This window comes from Chrysochloris asiatica, unplaced genomic scaffold (genome assembly GCF_000296735.1).
Source record: "Chrysochloris asiatica unplaced genomic scaffold, ChrAsi1.0 scaffold00116, whole genome shotgun sequence".
Lineage (NCBI taxonomy): Eukaryota > Metazoa > Chordata > Mammalia > Afrosoricida > Chrysochloridae > Chrysochloris > Chrysochloris asiatica.
The window spans coordinates 8,456,344-8,469,174 of NW_006408634.1; the positions used below are offsets into that span (position 1 = coordinate 8,456,344).

General features: G+C 43.9%; 1 protein-coding gene across 1 annotated transcript in view; it reads right to left on the minus strand.

Moving 5' to 3' along the window:
- Positions 1-302: 302 nt before the first annotated feature.
- LOC102811784 (zinc finger protein 343-like) overlaps positions 303-12,831 on the minus strand; it is a 20,476-nt gene continuing 7,947 nt past the window's right edge. Inside the window, exons 4-7 of the mRNA XM_006868425.1 lie at positions 6,478-6,604; positions 1,746-2,074; positions 822-1,604; positions 303-578 (exon numbers count right to left, since the gene is read on the minus strand). Of these exons, the coding sequence (XP_006868487.1) occupies positions 303-578; positions 822-1,604; positions 1,746-2,074; positions 6,478-6,604 (1,515 nt within the window). The remainder of the gene's footprint in view (positions 579-821; positions 1,605-1,745; positions 2,075-6,477; positions 6,605-12,831) is intronic.

Below are 12,831 nucleotides of genomic sequence, written 5' to 3' on the forward strand. Positions count from 1 at the left end.
ACAAAACAGCAGCTATTCTCTGACAAATACTCAAGTGTGTGTTCCACTTGCTGAGTTTCTTGTGCATTCACCCTACACACATAGAGATTCCAGCCTGTGTCCCTCTGATGCAGGAAAAGAGATTTACCATGAAAGCCTCGGTCACATTCATAGCAAACATAAGGCTTCTCATCTGAGCGTGTCTTCTGATGTCTGCTGACTTTTGGCTAAAGCCCTGGTCACTCTCACCGCAGACATCACGCTTCTCCTGAGTGAGCCCACTGAGATCTAACGAGACTTTTCTTATACATTAAGGCTCGCCATCACCCTTCGCACACATGAGGCTTCTCCCTTGAGTGTCTCCGCTGGTGAATATTGAGGTCAGACTTTGAAACAAAGCCCCGCCCACACTCCTGACACACATGTGGCTTCTCCCCTGAGTGTATCCTCTGGTGAACATTGAGGAGACACTTCCAAACAAAGCCTCGTCCACACTCCTTGCAAACATGCGGTTTCTCTCCTGAGTGTTTCTTCTGGTGCCCAAGTAGGTTGGGTTTATATTTAAAGCCTCGGCCACACTCTTTACACACAAATGGCTTCTCCCCTAAGTGTGTCCTCTGCAGGCGAAGGACATCAGATTCATGGACAAAGCCTTGCTCACCATCCTTGCACATATATAACTTCTTCCCTGAGTGTGTCCATTGGTGATTGACAAGACTTGATTTTCGGGAAAAACCTTGACCACATTCCCGGCACAAATGTAGCTTTCCCCCTGAGTGTGTCTTTTGGCGAAAGAACACGCTTGAAACCTCAGCAAACCCTCGTCTACACTCACTGGAAACATCCGGCTTTCCCCCTGAGTGTGTTCTCTGGTGGTAGAGGAAGCCCGATTTCCATTTAAAGCCCCGTCCACACTCCTTGCACACATGTGGCTTCTCCCCTGAGTGTGTCTTCTGATGGCAGAGCAAGCGTGACATGTGAGCAAATCCTCGGCCACACTCACGGCAAACGTATGGCTTCTCCCCAGAGTGTGTCCTCTGGTGGTAACGCAAGCTTGATTTCCATTTAAAGCCTCGCCCACAGTCCTTGCACACATGAGGCTTCTCCCCTGAGTGTGTCTTCTGGTGACAGAGCAAGCCTGACATCTGAGCAAATCCTCGGCCACACTCACTGCACACATGTGGCTTCTCCCCGGAGTGTATCCTCTGGTGGCGGAGGAAGGCTGATTTCCATTTAAAGCCTCGGCCACACTCTCCACACACATGTGGTTTCTCCCCTGAGTGTGTCTTCTGGTGACAGAGCAAGTCTGCCATTTGTGCAAACCCTCGGCCACACTCACTGCACACATGTGGCTTCTCCCCTGAGTGTATCATCTGGTGGCGGAGGATACCTGATTTCCATTTGAAGCCCCGCCCACACTCCTGGCACATATATGGACTCACGTCTGAGTGTGTCCTCTGGTGCTGAAGCAGGATTGATTTCCGGTTAAAGCCTCGGCCACACTCACTGCACACGTGTGGCTTCTCCCCTGAGTGTGTCTTCTGGTGGCAAAGCAAGCCTGACAGCTGAGCAAACCCTCGGCCACACTCACTGCACACATGTGACTTCTCCCCAGAGTGTGTCCTCTGGTGGCGGCGGAAGGATGATTTCCATTTAAAGCCTCGCCCACACTCCTGGCACACGTATGGACTCACGCCTGAGTGTGTCGTCCGGTGCTGGAGCAGAACCGATTTTTGGTTAAACCCTCGGCCATACTCACTGCCAACAAAGGGATGTCCCCAGAGGAGGGAGCTCTGGTTTGTGACGGAGTTTGACTTCAGGCCACAGTCTGATCCCTCCTCAGACCCGACTGCTCCAAATCTTGAAGTCTCTACTTCCTTCAGCGCTTTATCTGTTTCCACAGTCGTCACCTTGTGGGCCAAGTTGGGCTTTACTCTTACACGTGTGTGGCCCTCTCTGGGCCAGGCTGACTCTCTTTGGGGTGGGTTGGAGAATACCCTTGATGTTTCACACTCCACTGTGCTCCCACACAAGGGACTGGCAAAGTCTCTCTCCTGACTGGAGAAACAGTGATAGGTTTCTGGCTTTGGTTCTGCTGAAGAGAGAGAGAATTCTATTAGAGCAGCCTGAGTGGGGTGCTTGGGCTGTCTGCTTTCTCTCATGACAGACAGCACCTCATTTCTGGAGAACTGGGAGATGCAAATACTTTACTGCTCAGCCACAAGATAAAAGATTGGATGTTCATAAGACAGGCCCTTAGATACATATACCCCTTTTGATTGTGAATGGTTGACCGTTCCATGGTCAGCGTAGCTCACGAGGGTTGTTGTCGCCGTTACACACCTATCTACTGCTTGACTGTGTTGTACCCTGAGCCCATGGGCCCAGAACCACGTTTCCCCCAGGTGTTTGGTAATGTCTAAGAGTTATCATAACTTTGTCCCCATATGCTCCAACACGATATTCCTGTGGTGCTATAGGACAAACACTGGACTGCTCACTGCAGTTGGCGGTTCAAACCCACCAGCTGCTCTTTGAAAACTGTATGCATGGTAGCTATGAGTCAGAACCGACACGATGTCACTTAATAACAACAATGCTCCACCACATTTATAGATGTTATTTCCAGCAAAGGTAAAAATTGCCCATCAAACCATAACATATTTACGGATATATTTCCACTCTTGCCCCTATCTGTATAACACCGTTGTAACAAAAAATGTAACAATATTTTCTTCCATTCCTGTTAACCTGTCTTCCTCATTCTTCGGTCAACCTCCCTCATGGTGCATACTACCTTCTCTGTCATACAAGTTAACATGTGTCTACCCTCTAGTCTGTGAATTACTCTCCCTTCTCCCACTCTTGTGGCATGGAAACCTTTTCTTGAGTTATTACAATAGTGCTCTCATACAATATCTGTCCTTTTGGGATTAACTCATTTCACTCAACAATAGCAGAGTAGTTACGAATCCGGCTACTAATCTCAAGGTCATCAGTTCGAAACTACCAGCTGTTCCACGGGAGAAAGATGAGGTTTTCTGCTCCCGTAAAGATTTATAGCCTTGGAAACCCTATACAGGGTCACTATGAATCGGAACCAACTCCATGGCCTGTAACAACAATGTACTCCAAGTTCATCCCTGTTCTGAGGTGGTTCACACATTCATGATTCTTTTCCAGTGTTGTATAGTACTCCAATGTGTGAATGTACCAAAGATTGTTCATCAGTGATTCTGTTGATGGGCATTTACGCTGTCTCTTTGGTATTCTGAATAGGTGCTGCAGTAAACATGGGTTTGCATTATCTACTTGGGTCATGGATGTTATTTACTGAGGACAAAAGCCAAGTAGTATTGCAGGTTTGTGCGGTTTAGCTATTTACAGCTCTTTCCACAGTGTTTGCATTAGTTTACAGTCCCATCAACAGTGTAGAAGCTTCCCCAGCCTCTCTGGACCTTGGCCACAATTTCCTATTTTTTTAAACTTTGCTATTAATGCCGGGGGTGAGATGATTATCTCATTGTTGTTGTGATTTACATATCTCTAATGGAGTCCTAGGAGTCCTGGAGTGGCTCTGTGGGTTAATGCGCCAGACTGCGAAGCCATTTGAACTGCAAGGTCTGTAGTTCAAGCCCACCAGCTGCTCCTTGGAAACCCTATACAGGGTCTCTATGGATCGGAATCAACACGTGGCACTTTAACAACAACAATAGAGTCCTGGTGTGGCACTGTGGGTTAATGCGCTGGACTGCAAGTTCATTTGAACCACAAACCACAAGGTCAATGGTTCAAGCTCATCAGCCACTCTTTGGAAACCTTGAACAGGGTTGCTATGAGTCAGAACCGATTGGACAGCACTTAACACGGAATCCTGGATTCTTGGTGTGGTGCTGTAGGATAAGCACTGGACTGTTAACTGCAAGGTCGGTGGTTCAAACTCACCAACCACTCTTTGGAAACCCTATACAGTGTCACTATGAGTCAGAGCAGACTCAACAGCACTTAACAACAACAGCAGCTAATCACCATGACATATCCGTTGGCACCTGGGATGTGTTCTTTGGTAAAGTGTTTCTTTACGTTCTCTTTCATTTTTTAATTGGATTATTTGTCTTTTTCCAGGAGAAGTGTGGAATTTATCTATGTATTATAAAGATCAGACTTTTGTCTGATATGTCATTGCCAAAATTTCTTTCCCAGTCTGTGGATTCAATTTTCACTCTTTTAGTGAAATCTTTTAACGCCCATGAAGTGTCAAATTTCAGGAGGTTCGGTCTCCTAGTTTGTTTTCTTTTCGCTATGCTTTCACTCCTGTTTCATGATGTATTCATGGCATGTATCGGAGCCACTGAGTTTGTCCCTACTTTGTCACTGATGATCTTCATAGTTCTCTGGCTTACATAGGTCTTTAACGCATCTTTGGTTCGTTTTTGTATATAATGAGAGATATGGGTCTTATTTCATTTTTCTACATATGGATTTACAGTTTTGGCAGCACCGTTTGATGAAGAGACTATCTCTTCCCCACTTAATGTGTTTCAACTTTTGTCAAAGATCAGCTGACCTAATGTGGATGGATTACTTCCGGGTTCTCACTTCTGTTCCACTGATTTATGTGTCTTTTGTTGTAAAGTACCAGAACCAGGTTGTTTTGACTACTCTGGTTGTACAACAGATTTTGAGATGAGGAAGTGAGAAGTCTCCTACTTTGTTCCTTTGCATTGCTACCTGCAATATGTAATAGTTACTATTTCCCTCAACCTTGAAAATCTTTAAAAATATTGCCAATATAATAGATGAAAATGGAATAGACCTAAGTGTAACTTAGCCAAAGCTGTATCAAAAAACACCCAGAAGAGCTTCACCAAAGAATCCTTCTCCACCACAACAATAATCCTGCTTACTCTCGTATCAAATAACAGGAGCTCTGTGAGAGTTTCGATGGAAGATCTTCAGGCAACCGTATTACAGTCCTGATTTGGCTCCTTCTAACAGCTTGTTTCCTAATGGGAAAAAATCTTGATAGGGTACCTGTCGGGGACCGGTCCCCATACCCATTTTTCTTCCGTTATTAACAGATTGTATTGACATGGTTACATTCTCAGGACCCTCAGTTTCTTATAGATGGACCAAATAAAGAGCTAGTATCATCACTTACAAGACTTTTGAATTTGATGGATCTTATGTACAGAAATAAAGAATATACTTTTTGTTTTCATCAAACTCTTTATTCCCCCTTATTTTTCATTTAGTTCTTTAATACATCTTGAGTTCATTTTATATATGCAGTGGGATAAGGAACCTCCCTGATTCATTCTTCTGCACATGGATATCCAGTTTGGTCAGCACCATTTGTCAGAGGATCTCTTCCCTTCATGAGTCTGTTTGGTGCCTTTTCAAAGATCAGCTGTCTACATATGTATGGGTTTACCTCTGGGTTTTCAATTCTGTTCATTGATCAATGTGTCTGACACGTTACCATCACCTGACGACTTTCTCTTTGTATGTAAGATTCACCGTATGTTGTCTATCTCTTTATAAGGTAAGCCCAGTTCTGACAGGGCTTTATAAGTAGTACATTTTCTAACATACTTTCAGTGTCTAGAGTATTATCTGAGTCCTGGTGTGGGGCTGTGGGTTAACGCACCAGACTGCAAAGCCTTTTGACCTGCAAGGTTTGTAGGTCAAGCCCACCAGCTGCTCCTAGGAAATCCTATACAGGGTCGTTATGGGTTGGAACCGACTCGATGGCACTTAACAACCACAGAGTATTATTGGGTCCATACGAATAACAAAACAAAACAAACCCACTGACACATATTTGAATCCATGTCATGGTCAACCCATGGAACCCATGTGTTCGAGAATAAAATTGCTCTATAGGGTTTACAGAGTCCTGGTATGGTGCTGTGGGTTAATGCACCAGACTGTAAAGCCATTTAAACTGCAAGGTCGGCAGCTGAAGTTCACCAGCTGCTCTTTGGAAACCCTATGCAGGGTTGCTATGGGTTAGAATCAACTCAATGGCACTTAACAACAACAACAACATAGGGTTTACATTTTGTTTTGTAATTTGTTACATTTTATTTGGTCCATAGAGTTTTACTGGTTGGAATGTTTCTGGAAGCTGAGAACCAGGCTTTCCTTCTGTGGTGCTATGGACTGATCAGAACCACTAAGCTACAGGTTAAAAGTTGAGCTCAAATTTCTGCACCACTCAAGAACCTTTACAAAAATGGTGTGACTGAGTCTTTTGTGACTCCTGCTAACCCTGAAAGACAGAGCAGAACTCCCACGGAGGGAATCCAAGGCTATAAATCAGGAGTCACATGGCCACATTCATCTCCTGCAGACTGTTGGGTTCATAGTGCCAACCTTTCTCTTAGCAGCCAAAAGGTCTTAACGACTATGTCTACAGGGCTGTTGGGGCACATAGCAAGTGGCCAGTAAATAGCTGCTGAATTCATGAACTAAAAGAAGACAGCACATCCTTACCCAATGAGAGAAGATTCTGGTAGATCTCCAGCATTACTTCTTTGTACAGGTTCTTCTGCTCAAAGCTCAGCGTCTTCCATTCTGCCTCCGTGAAGACCATGGTGACATCCTCAAGTGTAACTGGTTCCTAGAACAAGCAATAAGCCAATATATAGCAAGTCAGCATCACTTTTCCCAATGTGAAGAGTGCCCTGGTGATCCTGAAGCGCCTGCAACATAAAAAGATGATCTAATTTTTTTTTCAGAAAGCATGGTTCTCCACAACAAGTTCTTCTGGATTCCGCTAGGTACCCAGCTGTACAGGAAAATCTGTGGGGAGCATCTACGATGCACAAAACACACTCTGACCCTCAAACATGTGTGACTTCAGTGAAGAAATCTGAAAGCAGTAAGCAGAATTCAAGAAAGTGACTTTGAGAATTCATAATGGAGGAATCCAATATGGGAGCACATAGGAAGGGACAGAAGAGAACACAAGCATCCTGGATGGGGTCTGGTGTTGAGTATCAAGAGACAGTGAAGACTGCAAGGAGATCACGGAGGGAAACTTCCACTGGAAGAAAAGTGACAGCGGACACATGTCACTAAACAAAGAATTTCTGAGGAGTCAGCGAACTACTAACTGTGGCCTTTTAAATGATTTTAGTGACTTTTTGTAATAAAGTCCTTAATACTTCACTCAACCTGGAGGGTATTATTACCCCATCTGTCCAAAACATTTGTCAAGAAGAGTATAATCTTCCAGTAAAAGGGCATCTATAGACAGTAGCTGCACTGTGGGTCATGTCATCCAGGGCAGAAACCCCTCCTCGCCTCCCACCTATGTGGAGCACTCCGTCTCTTCCCCACACTCTCAAAACTGAGTTACTGGCTGTTACCAAAAAGGCCTGGTGTGGCACTGCTGGATACACACTGGCCATAAGGTTGGTTTGAACTGTAAGGTCAGAAGTTCGAACTCACCAGTCACTCCTGGGAAGCCCGGTACAGGGTGGCTATAACTCAGAACTGACTCCATGGCACTTCACAACAACAATAACAACCAACAAGGCCAAGTTCCTAGCTTCTTATGTACTCTCCAGAGTCCACTCTCCCCACAGCTCCCTCCCTCTCCTATTTATTATGATTGAGGCCTGCCTGTCCAACCAATGGTAGCTACTGTGTACCACCTGCACACATCCATGGGGGATGAGAGGTTATGGCTTATAACACAGTGGACAATGAGTGACACAAATCCTAAAAATGTCACTGCTAAATATAACTGCAATCTTCTTAAACAATAAATATTGTAACCTGTTACCATGAACTCAATTCTGACTCAAGATGAGGCTTTCTACTCCCGTAAAGATTTACACCCTCGGAAACCCTGTACAGGGTCGCTATGGGTCGGAACCAACTCGACGGCACTTAACAACAGCAAAATATGACAGAGTAGAATCGCCCCATAGAGTTTCCAAAACGAAATCTTTCTGAAGTAAGCTTCTCACAATCTTGCTTCTACACAGCCAATGGTGGCTTCACATGGCCCTTATGGTTAGCAGCAAATCGGGGCCGTACAAGTATTTTATTGAGATTTAATTTAAAATTGATTGTCTCTATAATTTACCCACTTTTAACAGAGAAGCTGTCACGATGCACAGATATAATATACACAAATTTCAATTACCATGGTTTAATTAAATAACCCCAGAAGTCACCAAAATGGCTCAAATTCTATTTGCCGTGGTACAAAGTTTTCTTTTACCTTGTTAGTTCAGAGCATTACCTAACTAGAGAGAGGCATCAAAATGCTAGGTACTTAGGTACTTAGAACAGAGAATAGGGACTAACCACAGATCAGCCACAAAGAATACAAGAAATTACCTGACCTGTCAGGAGAGCGTAGTAAAAAGAAAGCTAGCATAGGGGACGTTCACCAAATCAGACATCCACAGAGAACAGGACTGATCTGATGTGAACAGGAAACTAATCCTAAAACCACTATGATAAATCAGCAGTACGGTCAGCTTCTAAGTACAATGAAAAGAGATGGATGTGGTAGGAAAAAGTACATCACACCCAGGGAGAAATAACCAATTAAGGGCCTAAAGTATGACAGGCAGGCGCAGACATCAGGAGACAATCATCAGGAGACCCATAGGAGAACAGCATAAAAGTGACAGCAAGAATTCACTCAGGGCTGCCCTCATTCATGCAGTGGAAGGCAGTTTTAATCTCTGTGAGAATGTCTATGCTATGCTTCATTAACTCTCTGCTTACTTAGGCCACTGTCTCTCTGGCTCCTTTCATGTGCATATTGTGCCTGTTGTTGTTATTAAGTGCCAACAAATCGGTTCCAATCCTTATCAACAAATTCTCTGGTGAATGCGGGCCAGACTTGGCTTGTCCACCTTGTGAGCAACTTTGGCAGCTCTGGGAGGCTTCGCAGAGCAGATTCATGCAAGCAATGGAAAAGGTGCAATTTCTTCTTTTTCCTATGCTCCCCTGGTGACTAGAAATGTAGCCAGCTCCCCCATCATCCACCTCCAGCAAACCCTGCTCTCTGGAACTTTGGAGCCACGTGGTTCAGAGCCATGCCAGTGTGAGTTGGGGGCCGGCTGCCCCACTTTGGTATCTGGATTCAGGTGGGTTCGGCTCCTGACCTAGAAATCCAGACCAGTATTTAACCAGTCACACTGCCCCCAGCTTCCCTGTGGTCCTCACAGACAATGAAACCAGCTCCTTCAAGAGCACCCACAAACGACTTCCAGACTGAGTGCCTTGAATATAAATAATATAAACAAAAATGCTTACCACTGGACCAATAAATAGCATCATGATAAATGGGGAAAACACTGAAGTTGTCAAAGACTTCTTTTGCTCGCATTCACAATCAACACAAGCAGCCAAGAAACCAAATGATGTATTTCATCAGGTAAATCTGCTCCACAAGACCTCTATAATGTTCAAGAGCAAAGATATCTGTTTGAGGACTGAGGCACACCTGACCCAAGCCATGTTATTTTCAATAGCGTCATATGAATATGAAAGTTGGATAATTTATAAGAAAGACCAGAGAAGAATTGATGGATTTGAGTTGTGGTATCGGAGGAGACTACTGAAGGTGCCACTGACCACCAGAAGAACAAGCAAGTCTGTGTTAGAAGTATAGTCGGGGTGTGCCTTTGAAGCCAGGACAGTGACAGTTTATCTCTTACATGTTGGATATGTTATTAGGAGGGACCAGTCACTGAAGGAGGACATCATGCTTGATATAGCAAAGGGTCAGTGAAAAGGGGGAAGATCTCCAATGAGATGGACTGGCCCAGAGTCAGCTCCATGGGCTCAAGTGTGGGCAATAATTGTGAGGCTGACGCAGGTGTAGGCAGTGTTTCAGTTTGTTGTACATAAAGTCGTTGTGAGTCTGAGCTGACTTGAGAAGGCATCTAGCAGCAATTACAACAAATACACATGGACCTCACCAGATGGAATACACAAGCATCAAACTGACTACATCTGTCGGAAGAGACAATGGAGAAGTTCGTATCATCAGCCAAAAATCAACGCCAGAGGCTGACTGGAACAAACCATTCATTGCTTTCAGGCAAGTTCAGGCTAAAGCTGAAGGAAATTAAAGCAAATCCATGAGAGCCAAACTATGACCTTGAATATATCCCACCTGAATTTAGAGATCTTCTCAAGTGGATGATCAGCAATAAAGTGGAAGTGGAAAAGTGGAGGGTCAGCAAAAAAGAGACACCCCACAACAAGATGGCTGATACAAAGGCAGCAACAATGGGCTCAAACGTAACAATCGTGCGGCAGGCGCAGGACCGAGCAGTGATTCTGTTGTGTGAGTCAGAGGGAACTGGATAGCACCCAGCTACAAGCAAAACTTAAGGATCCCTGGTTACATTGTGGGTAAATATTTGAAATATTTTAAATTATTTGCGTTGAGTTGCTGATAAGTTGGCAGTTCAAACCCACCAGTCCCTCTACGGGAGAAAGACAAGGCCATCTGTTCTAGCAAAATGTACAGATTCAAAAACCCTACAGAGCAGTACTGTAGAGGTTATCTATGAATCCTGTTGTGACACTGTAGGATAAATGCACTGGACCACAAGGTCGATCTGAATGAAACTCAAGGTGGGCAGTTCAAACCCACCTTGAAACCCTATACAGGGTTGCTATGAGTCGGAACGAACTCGAAGGCACTTAACAACCATGAACCTGAATCAACTCGACGGCAGTGGGGTTGGTTGGTTGTGGGAAGTAACACTGAATTTGCCCAGGAATTGCTAAATCAAATTAAACAAGTTCTTTACACACGGAATGCTGTTGATTGCCTTTGAAAACCTGTCTCAACTCCTAAAATATCATGATAAGAACTTAGCAAACAAATATCCTCAAATGGTACTCATATTATTTTGGGGTTGAGAAAATGTAATTTTTGTTACTTTACAGCATATACAAAAATGAACTCAAAACTGATCAAAGACCTCAACGTAAGAGATAAAACTATAGAACTCTTTAAAGAAAACACAGGGGTAAATCTTCACTACCTGGGGTTTGGCAATAATTTCTAAGCTTTGACACCAAAAGCATCAAAATTAAAAATATTTACGCTTTGAAGGACACCATCAAGAAAGTTAAAAGACAACCCGCAGAATGTGAAAAAATATTTGTAAATCGTGTATCTGACAATGGACTATATCTAGAACGTATAAAGAACTCTAAGAGATCAGCAGGTATTTCAAAATGTGGATCACCCCCCTCCATTTCCAAGGGTGAAAAAGTCACCTCCAGCCCCCAGTAGCATTGGGGGTTAGGCACTGCTGCTAACCACAAAGTCCAAAGTTCAAACCTTCTCCGAGATAAGAACCAGCGGCTTCATAGGAGAAAGATGAGGCTGTCTGCTCCCTTAAAGATTTACAGTCTCTGAAACCCTTTAGAGAACTCAATGGTAGTGAGTTATAGGTTTCAGAGTCCTATCTCTCCCACCTTGGTAATGCAGAGTTCTCATACAGATGGGCCAAGAAGATGAACCTAAGTCCAAAGCTGGTAGAACAGACTTTCCATGACCAAAAGCCAGAAAAACAACAACAACGGGGTCTTTGCTCAAAGCTGAGGGGCCAGAGCTATCATCCCCAAGGGCCAGGAAAATGGAGCCTACCAGGACCAATGGAAAGTCCATCTAGGGCCAGAAACTATGTTGTCACATCTCTTCCACAGATACCCTCGTAAGCTCCCTGAATTGCAGGAGCTCCCCAGAGATTTCTCCCTTCCAGGTCCAGTAATTGCAACTGCTTGTCTTTACAAACACAACTTCACAATGCCCCCGAAACTATCGGCAATTTTTGCTCAAAGAAACAAGAGCGAATGGCTCAAATGACCAAGACACAGACACAGAAAATGTTTCCGAAGAAGAAAAGGTAATGGAACTAATAAAGGAATTCCAAACGAGAAAGGTGGAGGAAAACAAGGCGAACACACAATAGCAAACAGACAGCCTAAGTGCCCACCAATGGAAGAATGGATAAATACACTTCAGTACATACACGTAATGGAATACTATGCAATACTGAAGAAGGATGAATCTGTGAGAAACACCTCCTAACTTGGGGAACCTGAAGGACATTCGGCTGAGTGAAATTAGTCTATGACAAAATGACAAACATTGTATGAGATCTTACTGTAAAACCTTAAGAAAACGTTTCCATACTAAAAGATATAGTCTTTGTTGATTACCATGGGTGGGAGGGAGGGGAGAGTAATTCACTGCCTAGAGGGTACACACAAGAAGATAGGGCAATTTACAAGAAGGAGGAGGGTGGCAGAAAAATAATAAAGGTAAGCGAAGACACAGGGAAGCATGCATGAGCTTAAAGGGGACAGATGTAAATAGTGATATACACACATCCTTGGAACAACAGTGTTCTGTGTGTGGATACATGAATGACATAGGCTGAATGGATAAGGGAGGGATCCCTATATAGCCCACTCTTATATTACTTATAAGCATTTTATTATATTATTTATATATCCCACAAATATGTACGAGCTGGAAAGAAGATATTTTTGTACCTGAGCATTTACCTTTCCTGCAAACACAACTATAAATGCGGTGGAGCACACAGTGGACAAAATGATGAAAAATTCCTAGATATTATTCAACATCCTAAGGCACGGAGTTTATGGGCCTGGGGGCTCAGGACCATAGTCTAAGGGACAACATACTCAGTTGGCATGACAAAGTGCACACACACAATGTTCTGTATCTTAGCTGGATGAGTAGCATCAGGGATCCTGAAAATTCCAGAGCAGCAACCTAAGGTTTCTGAAGAGCAGCTGGTGAGCGTGGAGCTTGGACCACCAACC